The sequence below is a fragment of the Thamnophis sirtalis genome, unplaced genomic scaffold, assembly GCF_051295495.1.
Source record: "Thamnophis sirtalis isolate CommonGarterSnake01/CBP01778 unplaced genomic scaffold, rThaSir2_p1.2 scaffold_7, whole genome shotgun sequence".
NCBI lineage: Eukaryota > Metazoa > Chordata > Lepidosauria > Squamata > Natricidae > Thamnophis > Thamnophis sirtalis.
The window spans coordinates 95,079,173-95,100,650 of NW_028261387.1; the positions used below are offsets into that span (position 1 = coordinate 95,079,173).

General features: G+C 50.4%; 2 protein-coding genes across 2 annotated transcripts in view; one reads left to right on the top strand and one right to left on the bottom strand.

The window, feature by feature from the left end:
• Positions 1-21,478, top strand: part of CUNH20orf96 (chromosome unknown C20orf96 homolog) — a 117,135-nt gene that overhangs the window by 55,389 nt on the left and 40,268 nt on the right. The gene's annotated exons all lie outside the window — the stretch shown is intronic.
• On the bottom strand, positions 16,308-17,430 carry LOC148044796 (transcription factor SOX-12-like). The gene has a single exon (XM_087720892.1). It carries the CDS (start codon positions 17,428-17,430, stop codon positions 16,459-16,461), a length of 972 nt encoding a protein of 323 aa, XP_087577018.1. The 3' UTR covers positions 16,308-16,458.

A 21,478-nucleotide genomic window follows, 5' to 3' on the forward strand; every position in this document is an offset into this window, starting at 1 on the left:
GTCATTTTGGCTGTAGGGTTTTCTGCTTGAGCAAGGGGTTGAGCTAGAGGACCTTTGAGGTCCCCTCCAACTCTGTTATTCTGGGGAAACGCTGGGATTTGACATTGGCAGCCCACACTCACCGAGTTGAGAAAACATCTGGAGAAAATCCAGAGAGGGAGGGAGGGAGAGAGAGAGAGAGAGAGAGAGAGAGGGAGAGAGGGAGAGAGAGACAGAGAGAGAAGCATTGGGCATCGTGGCAAATTCTCTGACTGGCTATGAACTGACCAGGGTCCGATTTGAGTGATCCAGCAGGGTCAGCCAATCCAGACAGCCAGGTTGGAGACCCCCTGCTTGGTTGCTAGGAGAGGAAGGGCACCGAGGTGGGGAGGGGGATGCACTGTTGCTGGGAGGCGTATCCCGCTGGGTGGGAGGGGAGGAGGGGGGCAAGGAAGATGCTGGCTCCCTGTTGCCGGGATGCTGCCGTTGTCGGGAGAAAGGGAAGGCGGGGCTTGTTGCTATGGAGTTTTTGGGGTGACTCTTCTAGCAACTGGGAATGGTCCTTTGATCACTGCATGGTACCCTTGCCAGGACTGCTTCTCACCTCGACAACTTGGAAGATGGGTGGACTTCAATTCCCAGAATTCCCCAGCCAGCTTTGCTGGCTGGGGAATTCTGGGAGTTGAAGTCCACCCATCTTCCAAGTTGTCCAGCCTGAGAAATGCTACTCTGCAAGCTTCTGATTGGTCCAGGGTTCATCACCAAGCAACCATTGCCATGGGAATTCCAGGGCACAGTTTCCATGGCAACGGACCAGTCATCTTCTGAATGCTGGATTCTGAATTTCCCTTCACCAGGCAGGATGAAAATGGATGAGGGGATGGGGCGGGCGGGGGGGGGCACTATGGGGAGATATCCATAAAAGGGGAAATCTTTTAATTCCACCCCATCGGAAGGCCCTGCAGATCCTGGGAAACACCTGCCAGCGTCGACAATCCGATCTCTGGAGTGTTTAATGCATTCTGGGATTAAAAACGAGATTGAAAGAGGAAGATTGGGGGGAAGGAGAAGGTGGGAGTGTATAAAGTGTGGGGGGGAGGCATGGGGAGAAGGTCAATGGGGCTTGGGAGAGGAGCAAAGAGATTGAAAAAGCCCTTTTGGACTGGATCTTCAGTGGTAGCTTGGATGGTAGGTGGTGGGATTGGTCCCCTAGGGAGGGCTGTTTATCCGAGAAAAGGGAATTTTAAGGTCCTCAAGACCAGAAGTGAGAAGAATTGCAATCACTCCATTTTCTAGATGGGTTTTTGCACAATGACATAAAGCAGTGTTTCTCAACCTTGACCACTGGAAGATTAGGGGACTTCAACTCCCAGAATTTCCCAGCCAGCATGCTTCAAGGACAGGTGAATTCAACTCCCAGAATTCCGCAGCTGGCATGCTTTAATGATGGGGGACTTCAATTCCCATAATTCCTCAACCAGCATGCTTTAAGGAGAGTGGACTTCAATTCCCAGAATTCTCCAGCATGCATGCTTTAATGATGGGAGGACTTCAACTCCCAGAATTCCTCAACCAGCATGCTTTAAGGAGAATGGACTTCAACTCCCAGAATTCTCCAGCATGCATGCTTTAACGATGGGGGACTTCAACTCCCAGAATTCCTCAGCTGGCATGCTTAACAATGGGGGACTTCAACTCCCAGAATTCCTCAACCAGCCTGCTTTAAGGAGAGTGGACTTCAACTCCCAGAATTCCTCAACCAGCATGCTTTAAGGAGAGTGGGCTTCAATTCCCAGAATTCCTCAGCTGGCATGCTTTAAGGAGAGTGGACTTCAACTCCCAGAATTCCGCAGCTGGCATGCTTTAATGATGGGGGACTTCAATTCCCATAATTCCTCAACCAGCATGCTTTAAGGAGAGTGGACTTCAATTCCCAGAATTCTCCAGCATGCATGCTTTAACGATGGGGGACTTCAACTCCCAGAATTCCTCAGCTGGCATGCTTTAACGATGGGGGACTTCAACTCCCAGAATTCCTCAACCAGCCTGCTTTAAGGAGAGTGGACTTCAATTCCCAGAATTCTCCAGCATGCATGCTTTAACAACGGGTGACTTCAATTCCCAGAATTCCTCAGCTGGCATGCTTTAACGATGGGGGACTTCAACTCCCAGAATTCCTCAGCCAACATGCTTTAAGGAGACTGGACTTCAACTCCCAGAATTCCAATGCTGGTTGGGGAATTCTGGGAGTTGAAGTCCACCCACATTCAAATGGCCAAGGTTAAGAAACACCGCCACAAATTTACAAACTAGGTTACCTAGTATATTCACACATCTAGTCGCCCTCTTAGGCAAGGAAGCTGACTGGGTGGCTTTGGGCCAATCCCCAGGAGTTCATGAGTTCTAGTCCTTCCTTAGACAGGAAAGCTGGCTGGGTGACTTTTGGCCCCCTCCCTCTCTTTCATCCCGACCCGCCTCACAGGGTCATCATTGTGTGGGAAAGCAGGAGGAGGGAGGACTGTTAGGTAGGTTCACTGCCTTGATTTAAAAAATAAAAATAAAGGCAGGGTAAAAAATAAATAAATCTGAAATTATACAAATCATGGCCGGATGCTCCGTTCTCCCCAAATTCCCCTGCCTGCTCCCTTGTTGATGCCATCCAAGCTCCGTTGCTGGCATTCCATTGGGCGATACCCGGGCCCTGTTGCCTAGGAGACAGCCTCCTCTCAGGGATGCTGATGACGTCACAGGGATGCTGCTAGCTCAGGCATTTTCGAAGATGCTTTCAGAAGCAGAGGGGGGCTAAAACAGGCTGGCTGGGGGATATTCCCCCCCCCCCCTTCCCCATCCTTTTAAGTATTTTGGTAGCAAATGAAAATACAAACCGGTCGGTTCGGCATGATGGATCTTTAATTGGTTATCTGCATCTCTTTTGCTCGGATCTCTAATCGATCTCTCAGCAGCCAGATCTCGCCAAGCCAGACATCCTGCATTTCTAAGTATAGCTTGAAGCATTTTAGACCTAAAAATAGTTGCGTTTGATCTGTTGAAAAGAAGTGTCAGGAATCCTTGGGAATCGCTTCCTTCCTAAGCATCCTTTGTTTTTATTTTATTTTTTTTCCCTCCGTTCGGTTTATTATTTGATTATTTGAAACCACCTCCGTTGATCCTCTGGCATCTCCGTGCTTGGGAAGCAGCCAGTTTTAATTCCTGAAAAGAAAAGCCGTTCTAAAAATACAGTTAAAATAGACAACCAGAAAAAGGAGGAGACCAGGGGGTGACAGGATAGCAGCCTTCCAATATTTTAGGGGCTGCCCCGAAGAAGAGGGAGTCAAGCTATTCTCCAAAGCATCAGAAGGCAGGACAAGAGGCAACAGATGGAAACTAAACAAGGAGAGGAGCAACCTGGAACGAAGAAGAAACTTCCTGATAGTGAAGACAATTAACCAGTGGAACAGCTTGCCACCAGAAGTTGTGAATGCTCCAACAGTGGGGGATTGGACAACATCTGTCTGAAATGCTGCTACTACTTGAGTAGTTTAGATTAACAGAGTTGGAAGGGACCTAGTAGGCCATCTAGTCCAACCCCACCAACAGAGGGCTGGGCTAGAAGACCTCCAAGATCCCTTCCAACTCTGTTATTTGGACTAGAAAGGTGAGAAAAAGGTGTGAACACACCCCAGGATGCAGAAAATAAAAATAAAAATAATAAAACAATCTCTTTGTCTGTTCTCTCCCTCTGTGTAGGGGGAATGTTTTTGTGTTTTCCTTTTATTATCTTCAATAATTTTTGTTTACGCCTAAGGAAATTGATCAGCTACAGACAGCACGGACTTCTCTCTGGCGCATCTTCAGACAGGAATGATAAGATTTCTGTCCTCTGGGACTATCCTTGATTATGTTCCCTATTTTCCATCCTGGTTACCTGTGGTCCATTTCTGTGTCCCATCCTGAGTCTCGGGTAAGCTGGTTTCTAACAACCTGGCCTACCCTGCAGGATCACAGAGAGCCGAGGTGGCGCAGTGGTTAGAGTGCAGCACTGCAGGCTACTTCAGCTGACTGCAGTTCAGCAGTTCGGCGGTTCAAATCTCACCGGCTCAAGGTTGACTCAGCCTTCCATCCTTCCGAGGTGGGTGAAATGAGGACCCAGACTGTGGGGTCGATATGCTGACTCTGTAAACTGCTTAGAGAGGGCTGAAAGCCCTATGAAGCGGTATATAAGTCTAACTGCTATTGCTATTGCTATCTTCGTGTGCCGCTCTGCTGCTTTTGAGAACAATACGGCTCAGCGCAGACCGGAGCGCTTAATCTAAACTGGAATCTTTCCTTCTGCATCATCGCAAGCTATTGAACAAAGATGAAGTGGGATGGCAGGGTTTGGGAGTGAAATTAGTGCTGGAGCATAAAAGATAAGACTCCCAAATGCAAATGAATATGAAAAAAAACCCAATATATTTTATTGCAAGGCAGGCCTGTAGGTGTTGTTAAATGGGAATGCAAACCCCGGGGAACTTGGTTATTTATGCACCTTTTAATTCTTCCACTGGGTGAACATCAGCAAGTTGTCTGGGGAATTCTGGGAGTTGAAGTCCACCCATCTTAAAGGTCTGGTCTAGCTTGCTCTCAAGTCCCTTAAAGAAACAAGAGCCAGGAAAAAATGTTGAGATACCCTTTCTGGTCAACGGGCCTCATGACACTCTGCTGAAGTAGGATTTGTTCTGAGATTCTGCTGGGATGAAGCACCATCATTAGCCAGGAGAAGATGGAAGCAGCTTGATCCGTCAAGCATTCTCACCGGAAGTCAAAAAAGTCAAGATGGCGGCCACAGCCGCTTATATTTTCCACTCACATGCTTTTGGTAGCAAATTATAGGCAAGAATGGGACACAGGACACTCACAGCAGATGACAACTGCAGAGAGAAGAATGAGCCAAGATAGTGTTTCTCTATCTCAGCAACTTTAAGACTTGTGGACTTCAACTTCCAGAATTCCCCAGCCAGTATCCTTTATGATGGGCGGACTTCAACTCCCAGAATTCCCCAGCCAGTATCCTTTATGATGGGCGGACTTCAACTCCCAGAATTCCCCAGCCAGTATCCTTTATGATGGGCGGACTTCAACTCCCAGAATTCCCCAGCCAGTGTCCTTTATGATGGGTGGACTTCAACTCCCAGAATTCCCCAGCCAGTGTGTTTTATGATGGGTGGACTTCAACTCCCAGAATTCCCCAGCGTGTTTTAGGATGGGTGGACTTCAATTCCCAGAATTCCCCAGCCAGTGTCCTTTATGATGGGTGGACTTCAACTCCTAGAATTCCCCAGCAAGCGTGTTTTAGGATGGGTGGACTTCAATTCCCAGAATTCCCCAGCCGGTATCCTTTATGATGGATGGACTTCAACTCCCAGAATTCCTCAACCAACATCATTTCAGATGGGTGGACTTCAATTCCCAGAATTCCTCAGCCAGTGTCCTTTATGATGGGTGGACTTCAACTCCCAGAATTCCCCAGCAAGCGTGTTTTAGGATGGGTGGACTTCAATTCCCAGAATTCCCCAGCCAGTATCCTTTATGATGGGTGGACTTCAACTCCCAGAATTTCCCAGCAAGCGTGTTTTAGGATCGGTGGACTTCAATTCCCAGAATTCCCCAGCCAGTATTCTTTATAATGGGTGGACTTCAACTCCCAGAATTCCCCAGCCAGCATCATTTCAGATGGGTGGACTTCAACTCCCAGAATTCCTCAGCCAGCATGCTTTAAGGTGGGTGGATTCCCAGAATTCCCCAGCCGGCAGTGCCACCTCCGTGAAACCACAAATCAGAGACCAGACTCGACGTTCCAGACCAAGAACACATTTTATTCCAGGGTTACAACCACCGTTTCCCGAGCCAGTCACAGAACGACAGGATGGATTGAGTGCCGTTAACTTTCCCTTTTTTTTTTTTCTTAAATCCTCTACAATCCTATGTTTTTTTTTTCTTTCAAAGACCACTGTCACGACTAACACAACATTTACCAATAAGGAAACCCAGAAAGGGATTGTTATCACCGTTATCGTTTTGATTCACTCGGATTACGCTCTTGGCACCTCGTGGGTCTATCGGCCGCGCACTGAAGAAGCGGGCGGGGTGGGGGGGACCTCCGCAGACCCCGTCCCCCCCGTGCTGGACAATCTGTGGAGTTGGTACCTGAGAGCATTGTTTTCCCCTCCCCCCCCATTATTACCGATAGTCCTCGACTTACGACCACGATGGAGCCCAGAACTCCGCTTGTGAAGTGAGGGATTTCTTAATTTTACAAACCGTCCTTGCGCACACGGTCGTTCAGCGAATCACTGCAGTGGTTTAAGTTAGTAAGCCAGTTGTCAAGTGAATCAGGCTTCCCCCGTGGGCTTTGGTCGCAAAAGGAGATCACGTGACCCCCCCCCGGACACTGCAACCGTCATAAATACGAGTCGGTTGCCAAGGGTCCGAATTTTGATCTGAAAAATGCTGCAAAGGTGGTATGTATGAAAAACAGTGATAAGTCACATTTTTCAGGGACATTGTAACTTTGATCGGTCACTGAATGAACTGCTGTAAGTTGAGGGTTTACCGATAGTCCTCGACATATGGCCAGAGTTGGGATCTGAATTTTGCTCGTTAAGCCACTGCAGTCATAACTCAAATCATCATGCAACTGGACCTGATTTTAACAACTGTTTCTGCTGCGGTCGCAAAGCAAATCACCATGGTCATTAACTGAATTATGTGGTCATTAAGCAAATCAAGCTTCCCCAATGGACCTTTTTTTGGGGTCGAAAAATCACAAATCGCATTCAACGAGTGCCGCAAGTGGCTGTAAATGCGAGCCGGTCATAAATGAGAGTCCAGGATGTTAAGGTATCGTAACTTGGAATTGTCATTAAGTGAACAGTCGTAAATCGAGGACTACCCGAGTTACTTTTTTTTTTCCTTCATCGCATCGCACACCCACCCAGTTGCGCACCTCCAGAGCCAAGTCACGGGTGCGAAGGATGTAGGAGTGGGTACAGGTAGTCCTTGAGTTACGACCACAAGCGAGCCCAAAATTTCGGCTGATAAGTGAAACATTTAAGGGAGTTTGCCCCATTTTATGACCTTCCTTGCCACTGTCGTTAAGCGAATCATTGCATTTGTTAAGTGAGCCACCCGGTTGTTAAGTGAATCTGGACTTTGCGGGTCACAAGGTGACAAAGGGGCGACTGTCATAAATAGGAACCAGTTGCCAATCCTTCAGGTTTTGATCGCGTGACCAACGGTCATTAAGTGTAAAAAACGGCCCAGTCGCTCTTTTCAGCGCCCTTGTAACGTCGGTCATTGAGTGAACCGTTGTAAGTCGAGGACTACCTGTACGGATAGCCGAAGACAGCCCGGGGGGCCCAAAAACACTCTAAAGCACTAATACCGCACACATTTTTCCCTCCATGTAAATCCACCACGGATTTTATTTCCTTATTCTTATTATTCCTATTTTTCTCCCCCTTAACTCAGACAAAGCCCACCTACCCACCCACTCCCGCCCTGTGCCCCCAACCACCCGCCCCCTCCACAACCCCCCCCCAACCCCACCCCAAAATTGACTGCAACGAGGAAGCGTCGGCGAAGTTTGTGCTTCGAAGACAGAAGGAAGGAAATGTGGCGGCCCGATCAGCCCCTTCCCGTGGGGTTGTGATCGGGTTGAACCGGGCGGAGGAAGATCCCCCCCCCGCCCAGGTCCTGAGTCCTGAGGAAGATTTCTTTTATTTTTATTTTTTGCCTGATCGTTCGTAAAATTCAGAATAGCACTTGAGGCTTGAACGGGTCCCCAGCGGTGTGGGGAGAGCGATGGCCACATCGGGCAAGGCGAGATATCGTCCCCGAACGGGGGACTCGGCAGGAAACACAAAACATGGAAAAAGGACACCCCAAACGGGTCTGGAGTGGGTGGGGGGTGGGTGGGTTGGAGCGGGCATGGCCGGGGGTGTGCTTGGCACCTCGCTTGGCATCCATGATTTTTTTTGCTTTCTCCCAGGGGTCCCTAAAATTTGACTTGAGTTCAACGGCTTGAGCTTGGAAAGATGGAATTGAAGCTTCTGCCAAGGGTCCCTAAAATTTGACTTGAGTTCAACGGCCTGAGCTTGGAAAGATGGCATTGGAGCTTCCGCCAAGGGTCCCTAAAATTTGACTTGAGTTCAACGGCCTGAGCTTGGAGAGATGGCATTGGAGCTTCCACCAAGGGTACCTAAAATTTGACTTGAGTTCAATGAAGAGGATAACAGGGGGCGCGGCCAGGCACAGGGGATTCTGTAATGCAGAGTTTCTCAACCCCGGGCACTTTAAGTGGGTGGGGGGTGGGTGGGTTGGAGCGGGCATGGCCGGGGGTGTGTTTGGCACCTCGCTTGGCATCCATGATTTCTTTTGTTTTCTCCCAGGGGTCCCTAAAATTTGACTTGTGTTCAACGGCCTGAACTTGGAGAGATATATTTATGGAGATTCTCGGTCATCTGTGGTTGTCCCAAAGGTGCTTTTTCAAGACGTTTCTCTTCTCAGCTTCTTCAGCTCTGACTGGACGGTGGAGAATCTATAAATCCTTCCGTTCCCCGCCATCCAGTCAGAGCGGAAGACGCTTCCTGGATGAGGAGTGAAACATCTTCAAAGAAAAAAAAACTCCAGTAGCTTCTTTGGGGGGGGGGGGAGAAGCACCTTTGGCTTATCGGAGAGAAGAGCATGTGCAGAGGGAACGGGGATTATGGGAAGGACCCCAAGGTAGACAAGGTGTTTTCCCCCCGCTTCTCCGGGAGCAGTTCCCATCACCCACTCCTTGGGTGCCTGCACTTAAGGGAAAGGGAGGGCATCAAGAAGAGGATAACAGGGGGCGCGGCCAGCCACAGGGGATTCTGTAATGCAGTTTCCCAACCCCGGGCACTTTAAGAGGGTTGGACTTCAACTCCCAATATTCCCCAGCCAGCTAGCTAGCTGGCTGGGGAATCCTGGGAGTTGAAGTCCAAACCCTCTTAAAGTGCCCCCAGCCTGATTTCTGGATTTCACTGCAACCACCTGATCATGCCCAGGTGTGGTCAGTGTGACATTGCGCTGACGTGCGTGGGGGGAAAACCCATCTAATAAATAAATACAACAATTGTTTTTGTTTTTAAAGCAGGAATGACAGTGCAGGGTTACAGATCATCCTCGGCTTATGACGAACAATGGACCCCCATATTTCTGCCGCTAAGCGAGGCAGTTCAGTGAGTTTTGCCCCGTTTTATGACCTTTCTTGCCATGGTTGTTAGGTGAATCACAGCAGTTTGTTAAGTGAATCTGGCTTCCCCGTTGAAATTTGCTTCTCGTAAGGTCGCAAAAAAAAGGGGGGGGAAATCACATGACCCCGGGACGCCACGACGGTCTTAAGTACGAACCAATCGCCAAATCTGTGGATTTTGATCATGTGACCATGAGGGTTCTGAAACGGCCGTAAGTGAGAAACGGCTGTAAGTCAACTTTTTTTCAGCACCATTGTAACCTCGAATGGCCATAAAATGTACTGCTGTAAGTTGAGGACTAGCTGCAATGCTTTGTGCCCCAGGGCCCTCCAGCTGCTGGAGAAGACAACTCCCAGAAGGCCAGCACAGCTGGCAGAAGGAATTCTGGGAAATGTAGTTTTCCTTTGACCCTAGGGAAGCCTACTGTAGGATTAAAGAGTCAGATACGAGCCAGGAAAGCTAAACTCTTTGTGGTCTACCTCACAGGGATGTCGTAGACAAAATACTGTTAGAATCATCACAACGGCAATGAAATTGTGACTTTTTATAGAAAGTACAGCTGTCGGACCATAGAGAGGGCTGGAAAGAACTATGAAGCGTTATATAAGTCTAAATGCTATTGCTATAAACAAGCTGTTTGCAAGCTAAATTTGCAATTCTCTTCCTACTGGGATGTTTTTCAGAGAAGAACGTCCCTAGCCAAGAACATTCTACCCCCAGGAGCGAACAATTCCAGTGAATTTTAGGCAAATGTTACAAAAGTGCCTTGGCGGTTTGCGTGATGGCTAAGAATTTGCCAGTATAAAAATCCCAGATGTTAGGAATTCTCAGATTAAGCTGCTTATCAAGAACTTAGCTAGAAGGGGGGGACGGAAAAATAAATAAATAAACAAACCAGCCTCCAGATTAAACCGGCCAGTATTTGTGTTTTATCATTATTTGTTTCTTTTTGCTCTGCACTATTTTCACATAATCTACCCAAAGTCATTTAAATCCTACCGCCTAATGGCTTTTGAATATCCTTAAGCCCTTTTCTTTGAAGATGGAGGCTTGCAGAAGTCAGAAGATGGTGAATTCCCAAACCAGTTTAGGGGAAAAAAATGATAGAAAGCTTCTTTCATAAACCAGAATATGGAACTTTTACGGTCTGTGGACTTCAACTCCCAGAATTCCCCAGCCAGCATCGCGATGCTGGCTAGGGAATTCTGGGAGTTGAAGTCCATACTACTTCCTAAAGCAATCTTGATATTTTCCTGAAATTTTAAGCAAAGAACAAAGAAATTATCTTTGCCACATTCCCAAAATCGGTTTGGGAATGTGGGAAATTGATAAAAGCAACAGGGTTTCTAAGATCAGGATATATAATTGGCTGAGAATAAACATTATAAGTCTTTGGGAAGGAATTTAAAAAAGAAGAAATTAGAGCTGGTTTTTTTTTTAATTATTATTATTTCAGCCCGGATTTGTTTTGAGAGGGGGAAACTTCTGACCTGCACGGGAAGCCATAATGGAACGTTGTAAAATACAGGAAGTCCTCGACTTACGACCACAACTGAGCCCAAAATTTCTATGGCTATGCAGGACAGTGGTTAAGTGAATTTCGCCCCGTTTTACGACCATTCTCAACACAGTTGTTAAGCGAATCGGGCTTCCCCGTTGACTTTGCTTGTCAGAAGGTTGCAAACACTGCGACTGTCTTAAATATGAGTCGCTTGACAAGAGTCCAAATTTTAATCCCGCGACCATGGGGATGTGGCAACGGTCGTTAAGTGTGAAAAACGGTCATAAATCCCTTTTTGACTTGTCACCACTGAGCATGTAGTTTCTCGTCTGTAGTATTCGCTCCACCTGCTCTTAGATGGGACTCTCACACAGGTCTATAACCAAAGGTTGGAAGGGACTTAAGAGGTCACCTAGTCCAACCCCTTGGACAGCTCAGCTGGTTTGTTAATTTTGTCGTCGTGTTACGCAAAGCCAATCTATCCGTTCCTCTTACTGTGCAAACTCAGGAAACTGTCTGGATTCAGTAAGCGCGTGCACTCTGCACATGCTCCAAGATTAAGCTGGAAATCTAGTTCAGAAGATTCTAAACTGGGAGAATTTCCTGACAAGACTAGCAATTCAGGTAGGCAAGAAAAATGGACCAGTAACTCCCCACTCTGCATATCCCACTCAAATCAAAGGATTTACGGGCAGTCCTCGGTTAGTGACCACAATTAGGATTGGCAACGGAGTCTCTAACTATGTTTACAGCTTTCCTTGGCTTTGCAAATCTGCTAAAGCCACCCACGGGAGGATTGGTTGCCAAATGACATTCAATCATGATTTCAAACAGTCGCTAAATGAGGTGGTCGCTAAATGAGGACTACCGGTGCGGGGTGAGGAAAACGAAGCCGAATTGTTTTTTCTTATTTTTCTCTGTTCTGCCTTATCCCACCCACCCCTTTTTTGGGGATGTTTTCTGGTCCGAGGCAGCCTTCTCCCAGCTGGCCCTCGTAAGGGCAACTACAAAGGCCATGCGCCACTACCACCCAACTTATCTCAAGCTATGGAAGACGAAAGAGACGACTTTCAGGGGGAAATGATTAAAATGAGAACTATCAAGATGTTTCTCAAAATATTTCTATCAAAATTATTTCTAGTCCCTGGGAAAAAGCTGGAGCCTCAATGGAAGATTGAGGGGGATCCTGCCCCCCTCGTGTGGGGTTCGTGGGCCCTTTAGGTGCCACTTGGGACTTCCAAATGCCATTGTGGACAAGTTGCATTGGAAAAAAAAATGAATGCAAACCAGCTAATCCTACTCCCTAATCTTGCATAGGCAGTCCTCGACATACGACCACAATTGGGAGGAAAATTTCCATGGCTCGGTGAGTCAGTTGGTAGAGGGAGCTGTGCCCGATTTTACAATCTTTTCCGCCCCTGTTGTTAAACTGTTCAATCGTTGCGGTTGTTAAGTGAATCGTTTGGTCGCTGAGCAAGTCTGGCTTCTCCCCCATTGACTTTGCTTTTCGGAAACAGTTGGGGGAGGTCACAAATGACCCCAGGGACACCAGCCAATTGGCAAGGGTCTGAATTTGGATCCCGTAACCATGCAGATCTGCAACGGTCATAAGTGCGAGGACTGGTTGCAAGTCACTTGTTTTCAGTGCCGTCGTAATATCGCTGAACAAAGGGTTGTAAGTCAAGGACTAGCTATATGTACACCAATGCAAGGGTGGGGAAAGCTTCTAAAACCGAGGAATTCTTACCAAATACAGATAGTCCTCAATTTACGACCACCACAGAACCCAAAATTTCTGTTACTAAGCAAGACAATTGTTCAGTGATATATATATTTTTGGCCCCATTTTCCACAATGGAGGTGAACTTTTCCATTGCTAAACAAGACAGGGAAGTGAGTTTAGCCCAGTATTGCGACCTTTCCGATGAACCGTTGTTAAGTGACTCACGGCAGCTATTAACTTAGTCAGACGGTTGTTAAGGGAATCCGCTGACTTTGCTTGCCAAGAGGTTGCAAAAGGGGATTGCAGGAGCCCTCTCCAGGATGCTGCAACCGTCATAAATATGAGACAATTGCCAAGCGTCCGAATTTTGACCGCGGGGGGATACTGCAACGGTCGTAAGTGTGAAAAAATGGTTTCGGTCACTATTTTCAGTGCCATTGTATCTTTGAATGGTCACTAAATGAATTGTCATAAACCGAGGATGATCTGTAGCCTGCCTCTTCCTCTCTATGGTCCTCTCCTCTCTATAACATTGCTGGAAACTTGGGTGGGCCTGGACGAAATTCTCTGTTTAGTGGCTGCGTTTCCCAACCTTTAGCAGCCTAATTTAAATTAAATATAATTTAAAAGGTGGTTTCCACTACAGGAGCTCTCTCAGGGATTTCTAGAAACTTCTTGGCCTCAATGAAATGGCAGATATAAGGCCATTTTCCTGACCTGGGTCCTCCAGAGGGCCTGGGGACTACAACTCCCAGAATCCCTCAGCTGGCCCTGAGGAATTCTGGGAATCGCAGGCCAAAGAGGAGGGGGGGCGGGGCAGATGATTGACGACTGAGGTAAGGCATCTTGGTGGAAGTTAGAATGGCTAAGACAGAGGTATATTGAAGGTGGCCTGTTACCGTGGCAACTTTACGATTTGGGGGACTTCAACTCCCAACGCCAGCCAGAGGAATTCTGGGAGTTGAAGTCCTCCCCCCCAATGGTAAAGTTGCCACGGTTACGGACCACTGTGTTTTGAAGGATGCTCAGGAACCAAATAATTCCCCGGAAGGAAGGTGGGCATTGGGAGTGCCAACAAAGGTCGGATCATCCCTTGTGCCAACTTAGAGGTTGTCAATCCTGGCAACACCTCCCAAAAGGTGGGAGCGCGGGGGGGACGGACTCGGGGTGGGGGGGTTGGCCACTGTCAACTCAACCAGCTTCCTTGACCTGTTCGTTCCATTTGGGCACCCTTGGCACACAACCCCCAAACTGTTTTTTTTCCCCAAAAAGTTCTGAACCGCAGAATCCGAGGAAGCTCCTCGGATGAGAAGCGAAACCTCTTCAAGGGGAAAAAAAACCCATTTCGCTTCTCACCCAGGGAGCTTCTGCGCTTCTGAACTGCAGAAACCGAGGAAGCTCCTCGGATGGGAAGCGAAACCTCTTCGAGGGAAAAAAAAAACATTTAGTTTCTCACCCAGGGAGCTTCTGCGCTTCTGAACTGCAGAAACCGAGGAAGCTCCTCGGATGAGAAGCGAAACCTCTTCGAGGGAAAAAAAACCATTTCGCTTCTCACCCAGGGAGTTTCTTCGCTTCTGAACTGCAGAAACCGAGGAAGCTCCTCGGATGAGAAGCGAAACCTCTTCGAGGGAAAAAAAACCATTTCGCTTCTCACCCAGGGAGCTTCTGCGCTTGTGAACTGCAGAAACCGAGGAAGCTCCTCGGATGGGAAGCGAAACCTCTTCGAGGGGAAAAAAAAACCATTTTGCTTCTCACCCAGGGAGTTTCTTCGCTTCTGAACTGCAGAAACCGAGGAAGCTCCTCGGATGGGAAGTGAAACCTCTTCGAGGAAAAAACAAAAACAAAGCCCGCTTGCCTTTTTTTTGGCGGGGGGGAAGCACCTTGACCTGGATGGGATGAGAAAATTTCCACAGACATTTTGCCGGTTAAAGGAACCCGGAGCCCTGGCATGCCCGTCTGCGGGGCAGGGTTAAAAAAAACAAACCAGCATAGGTCTGGCTTGCATCGGGGGCTTTGAGGGAATCAGGGCTGCATCCTGGAAGGAGGAAGGGTTGAATGGCCAGGCAGCCATATAATAGTCTGCCATCTCTTTACCGTCAGCCGTTTCCTTCCCAGCGGTTCCCGAAGGACATCTGTTTGCCCCAGAATCAGGTCGCGGGGTACCATCTGAAGATGCCCTTCGGGTTCCCGTTTTGGGAGAAGGAGCAAGCCCTCGCCTGCGTGCCTGCAGGTGCGAATCCCGGGTGGAACCGGCCCCCCTCCCCTCGGCTGGCTTCTACAAAGAAGGACGCTGAATGGAGAGAGGGGAGGAGGTTTCTCCCTCTGGCTGTCTGAGTTGGCCGCTTTCGGCTAGGCTCGGAGGGTGGGGGGGGGCACACTCTGCTCTGGCTGGGCTCCCACAGGTGCCGTTACGGCTTCGCTCCCTTCCCGGCAGAGCCCTGGCCAGGCCTGGCATGGCACGCCCCCCAAAAATAGGGGCAACGTGGCTTTTTTCACTGAAGGAACAGAGCAACTGAACCCAATTGAAGCCCCCTTCATGCTGGGAACAAACCCTAAATCGGAGCCCCGGGGCCTGGCACCACCACCCCCCCCCCGGCAGAACACAGCTGGGAGAAAGTGGGAGGGAGGGAGAAGGGGGCTGGATTGACCTTCAGTGAAAGTCAAAAGACCTCCAAGAAGGATGGAGGTAGCATTCAGACATTCCCAGGTGGGTTTTCAAAGGGGCGTCCCCCCCCCTTCCCCTCGCCTGCCTTTATTTCAGGGACCCCAAAAAGACCCCCTTTTGCACCAGGAGCCAGGGAGATTGTGGGGGTGAGCCGTGGACCGCCGAGACGTGGCATCGGAGGGAGGGCTAGGGGTGCATGCCAAGGATCGTGCGATCCGTCATCTGAATGCAACATTCACGGAGGAGACAGTGCCCCGTTCTGCTAGCGCCATACCTCTGGCAAAAATTAAAGAGGAGCGGGGGGGGGGGGGAAGGGAGACTTTTGGGGGGCGATCGACACACACGCAAGCCTGCTTGCACTGTGGGCCCACGTGTTTACCACGTGCCCGCCACTTCTCCGTCTCCCCAACCCGAGGCTTCCCACCCTAGTACCGAGACGGGCGTCGTGCCTTGGCGACACGAACGCCTGGTCACCAGCGTGGAAGCCGGTGCCCGCCCGATCCCCGGCGTCGCAGAGCGTCACGCCACCCACATCTCCCCCCACCGCCGTGCCCTCCGATGGAATCTTTTTGCCTGGCAGCCATTGAACGAGGGGAGATGGGGGGGTGTGTGGACAGAAGACAGAAGGAGAAGAGGAATCCTCCCCGGCTTGTCTCTCCTCTCGTCGGCTTCGAAATGGCCTCGAATCGACAAGCCGGCAAAGACACGGAAACCCCTTCCGAGGTGGGGTGGTGGTGGGGGGAGAGGCAGGAGAGAACCAGGGCGACAAGCGGGATGCCAAGCGAGGGAATGTGGGCACCGGAGGGCAGAGGCAGAGGGAGGGAGGAAGGAAGGAGGGGGTATCAGCATGGATGACAACCGTCCTTCCATCCGAGCCGGGAAGCAGCTGCAAAGACGGTCGGACGGATCTGCGGCGGACGGTCGGTTACGAGGCGAAAACCAGACGAGACAGTCAGATTTCATGGGTAAATAAACACGGTGCCACGCCAAGGGTGGCTTCGAGGTGGAGAGGAGAAGAGGAAGGGGGGAGGTTGAGAGGTTGACGGGCAGCCTCCCCGAGCCAGGCAGGAGAGGCTGCCCAAGTGGGTGTGTGCTGACGGGGCGGGGGGGGGGGTGGGAGGCAGAGGGGGATGGGCTGATGAAGGACTTGCCTTTGAATGAAGCCAAGGCAAGCTGTGGAGATACCTGATTCTGCTTGTAAACAGCTGGGTTTCGTCTTCTCTTTTCTTTCTCTCTCTCTTTCTCTCTTTCTGTCTGTTTGTTCGTTTGTTTGTTTCTAAAATCTTTTCCGGAACCACCTGATTGTTGAGAAGCGAGAGTTCCCTGGGAGAATTCAGTACGTAAAGACCAAGTCCGAAATGCTGGACATCAGCCAGTCCCCTGCGATCATCTCAGTCACTTCCGGGGTGCAGTAATCGGGGAACTCAAAATGAGACGAGGCGCCCAAAGGGAAAAGATCCAGGTCTTTATCGAAGACCGACCAATCCGGGCTCCGGCAAGGGGGCGTGTTTGGCTGGACTCGGCTGGGCACAACGTTCCAAAGATCTTCCTCCGGCTCGTCGTCCGAGGAGGCGAAGGAAGAAGGAGGAGAAGAAGAAGTCGAAGACCTCGTCGAAGCGGGAGAAGACACGTCGGAGGACCAGGGCTTGGCGAGCTCGCCGGCGTCGGCATCTTTGGCCTGGCCAGAGTTGGCCTCCCACTCTCCTGTCTCGCCACCTGCGGGAAGCACGTGCCAGAATTCCTTGCTGGAGGTTTTGGGAGCCTCGTCAAACGATACCTCCAGGATGCGGGCTTCCAACGGGTCGTCGTCCGGCTTTGGAGAGGCGCATCCCCCCTGTCCTTCGGGGTCCGGCTTCGGCGTCTGCCTCCGGGGCGAAGCTGCCCGTCCAAGGACCGAGGGCTTAATCTTGACGGGCACCCTGGGCCGGGCTTTGGCGTTGCCCAACTTGCCTTTCTTCCTGGGTCGGTACTTGTAGTCGGGATAGTCGGCCATATGTTTGAGACGTAGCCGTTCGGCCTCTTTGACGAAAGGGATTTTCTCCGAATCCTGTAGCAACTGCCAGCGCCGTCCCAGCCGCTTGGAGATCTCGGCGTTGTGCATGTCGGGCCACTGGTCCATGATCTTCCGCCGTTCGTTCTGGGACCACACCATGAAGGCGTTCATGGGGCGCTTGATGTGCCCGCTGGGGGTCTTGCACCAGTCCGGTTCGCCCGTGCCATCTTTCAACAGCAAGCTGTCTTTGGAACACGCCTCCTGCTTCGCTTCCACGCCTCGGCTCCGCGTGGAGCTGCGTTGCTGGACCATGCTGTTGCCCTGATGCGCTGCCGACTCTCCGAACACTCCTCCTTCGGATGCTCAGTCCAAGCCGGGGTTATTTTCTCATCCTCCGGTGGGTGGAAACACCGTGGCGGCGGGTCTCGGCACGGCTGGCGGGTGGGCGGGGGAGCCTCAGTGGTTGCCAGCAAGCGCGATCGCCCCTCTTTCTCTCTCTCTCTGATCCACGCCCCCCTTTTAACTCCGTCTCCGAAGCAGCCGGCTGGCAAACTGACAGCAGGAGGTCCTGGCGGCACCTGCTTTGGGCCTGGGGGAGATGCCCAGCGGCGGGGGGGCGCAGAGAGCTGGGAAGCGGTCGGAAATCTTTGGCAAAAACAGCTGGAGAGCAGGGAGGGTCGGCGGAGGAGGCCGTCCGTAACTCCGTGCGGCGGGATTCCGAGGGCCAGGAGCATCCCCCAGGAACAACGGATGGGCAGATGGAGCAGTCACGCCTTCTCCTTCTCCTCGGGGTGGTGGAGACCTGAGTGGGGAGAGAAGAGGGGGAGAGACCCCCACCGCTCACAGCAGCAGCCCCTCGGTGTCCTCCCCCCGCCACTGCTCCGGGCCGCCCTAGATCGGCTCCGGCTGGCTTTACAAACAGAGCCTGCTCACGCCCACTCTTGCTTGCTCTCCTCCTCGCTGCCTTCTCTTATAGCCCATCCTCGCTGACAGCCCCCTCCTCCTCCTCCTCCTCCCCGTCCCCCCTCCCCGACAGGCTCGGCCCCTCCCCTCCAGCACAGTCTAGGGCTGCACACATTTCTACCGAGAGTAAACACCAAGGTGCTGCTCCTTCTGTCAATGGGGCGCCCCTCCTCCGACGGCACGTCATTGGTTGCGAGGCAGGAATGGGGCATTTGCATCCCCCCAATCGGCTGGCACCGCCCCCCCCTCCCAGGAAGGGAGGGAGGGAAGGTCCAAAACTTTCTCCCCAGCCAACACACCCACCTGCCCCCCCTCTCCACCACCTCCCCCCCCTCCCTACCCACAGCAATCCTCTAAATGGAGCAGGGAGAGAGGGAGGGAGGGAGACAGTGCAACCCCCCCCCCCAAGAATTCCAGATTGGTACCCACTGCAGAGGAATTATGCCAGGGTAGGAGAAGGAAAGAGCCCTCAGGGGTCTCAGGAGCCGGGGGGGGGGGAAAAACAGGGGGGGGGGGCGACACCAGGAAAGGAGGGGGGGAAACGCTCCCCATTTCTCAGGGAAAGGTGGATTTTTCACAGCAAGCGGGGATTAGCCAAACTTCCAAGTTTAGAGCCCATTTTTTTACACACACACCCATGGTTACTTTCCTGCTGTCTTAATTTGTGTTTGCATTTGTGTTTGTGTGTGAAAGTATGTTTGTTTGTGTTCATGGATATGTATTTGTGTGTCTGTGTTTGTGTGTGTGTGTGTGTGCATGTGTGCGTGTGTGTGTATGTATATGTGTGGGTGTTTGTGTGGGTGTTCATGGATATATATTTATACGTGTGTGTGTGTGTATGTACAGCGGTATGTATGAGTTTTTGTGTGTGTGTGTGTATAAAAACCCAACACAAACACAAACATAAATAAGAGGGTTAAGAGTTTTCTGCTCATATTTATATAGTTTTCACATTTACGTGATGCTGTTTATTTGTATCATTTGCCTTTCTTATTTTTTACTTAGCAACTCAAGGTGACGAAGAAACCTACCTTCCTCTTCCTATTTTCCCCACAACAACCCTGCGAGGTCTGGCCCAGATTCAGCCAGCTGGCTTTTCTGCCTAAGGGGGAACTAGAATTCACCGTCTCCTGGCGGTCGGCCCAAAGTCGCCCAATCAGGTTTCGTGCCTAAGGCAGGGACTAGAACTCCCCGTCTCCTGGCGATTGGCCCAAAGTCACCCAGCCAGTTTTCATGACTGTGGCAGGACTGGAACTCACTATCACCTGGTGATTGGCTCAAAGTCGCCCAATCGGGTTTCGTGCCTAAGGCAGGACTAGAACTCCCTGTCTCCTGGCGATTGGCCCAAAGTCACCCAGCCGGTTTTCATGACTGTAGCAGGATTAGAACTCACTATCACCTGGCGATTGGCCGAACGTCACCCAATCAGGTTTCGTGCCTAAGGCAGGACTAGAATTCACTATCACCTGGTGATTGGCCCAAAGTCACCCAATCAGGTTTCGTGCCTAAGGCAGGACTAGAATTCACTATCACCTGGTGATTGGCCCAAAGTCACCCAATCGGGTTTTGTGGCCTAAGGCAAGACTAGAACTCACTATCACCTGGTGATTGGCCGAACATCACCCAATCAGGTTTCGTGCCTAAGGCAGGACTAGAACTCACTACCACCTGGTGATTGGCCCCAAAGTCGCCCAATCAGGTTTCGTGCCTAAGGCAGGACTAGAACTCCCTGTCTCCTGGGGATTGGCCCAAAGTCACCCAGCCGGTTTTCATGACTGTGGCAGGACTGGAACTCACTATCACCTGGTTATTGGCCGAATGTCACCCAATTGGCTTTCGTGCCTAAGGCAGGACTAGAATTCACCGTCTCCCTGTTTCTAGCCTGGCGCCTTAATCATTAGACTAGACCAGGTGGCAATATTTATGTACATGCAAATATGTGTGTGTGTGTGTGTGCGCGCATGCATGTATGTATGTATGTACGTACCTATATCTATATGTCTATCTCTATACTGTCTGTCTGTCTGTCTATCCTACCTACTAACCTACCTGGAATTCCTATAATTCCAATTTCTCCATTAATTCTTCATTCAAGCCCCAATTACTCAGTTATGGGGTTGCTCAGAAACCCCATAACGCGGCATTTCGAGCCCTTCATGCCAGCTGACCCCGCGGGATTTCGAATCCAGAGCCCAGGCTCGTTTTTTGCCAAGACTTTTAAGAGTCCCCATTCATCTCGAGGGCACCAAACTGCCATCATTTACCCCGGGCCAATCATCTGCCCACCTCCCAGTGACCAACTATAGATTACTCTCAACGGACAAAGCACAATTTCTGTCGCTAAGCGAGACAGTTTTGCCCCGTTTTTACCTTTACCGTTCTTGCCCTGGTTGTTAAGCGAATCGCTGCCGTGAAGTTAGGTTGTTAAGTGAGTCTAGACTTCCCTTTTGATTTTGCGGGTCGGAAAAGGGGGGCCACATCACCCCGGGGACACTACGACCGTCATAAGTACGAGTCAGTTATACGAAGCGTCCGAATTTTGATGACGTGATCGTAAGGGGGGATGGTGGAACGGTCGTAAGTGTGAAAAACGGTCGTAAGCCGCATTTTTCAACGCCGTTGTAACTTCAAATTGTCCCTTAAATGAATGATTGAAGTTTGCAAACTTCAATATATACCAGTGTTTCTCAATCTTAGCAACTTGAAGATGTCCGGACTTCAACTCCCAGAATTCCCCAGCCAGCGAATGCTGGCTGGGGAATTCTGGGAGTTGAAGTCCGGACATCTTCAAGTTGCCAAGGTTGAGAAACACTGATATATACTAACTGATTCACTAACTAATACTAACTTTAATATAGACTAACTAATTCAGTGTTTTACAACCTTTGACACTTTTAAGATGGGTGGACTTCAACTCCCAGAATTCCCCAGCAAATCCACAACTGGGGAACATCCGCACGGACCCTTCCCCATTTTATCTTGTATTGTTCGTGGATGGGAGGCCACCAGGAGATCCTAAAGGCTGCAGACTAAACCGGGAAGGCCCAAAACATCGTGGAAACACACTAGAAGAAATCACACCTGTATCGCCACCCTCAAAATTATCCAGCCGCCCGGCTCACCTTGAAAGAGAGTTTAACTTACTTTACCTGGCTGGGAATGATGGACGCTGTAGTCCCAGCACGCGCAGAGGCAAGGCATGTTCAGAGCGCTTCACGGGACGTTCCCTTGCCAGCGTTTCACAACCCCCCTGTGAAGTAGGACGGCCTTATTATCTTGTTGAGGCCTGGAAGAGAGTATTTTTGGGAGGAAAATAATCAGATTTTACTCATTTTTGGGGGGCTTCTTCTGAGCCTTGATTCCCCCTCCAGATGAGACAAAGAACGGGGGGACTGAG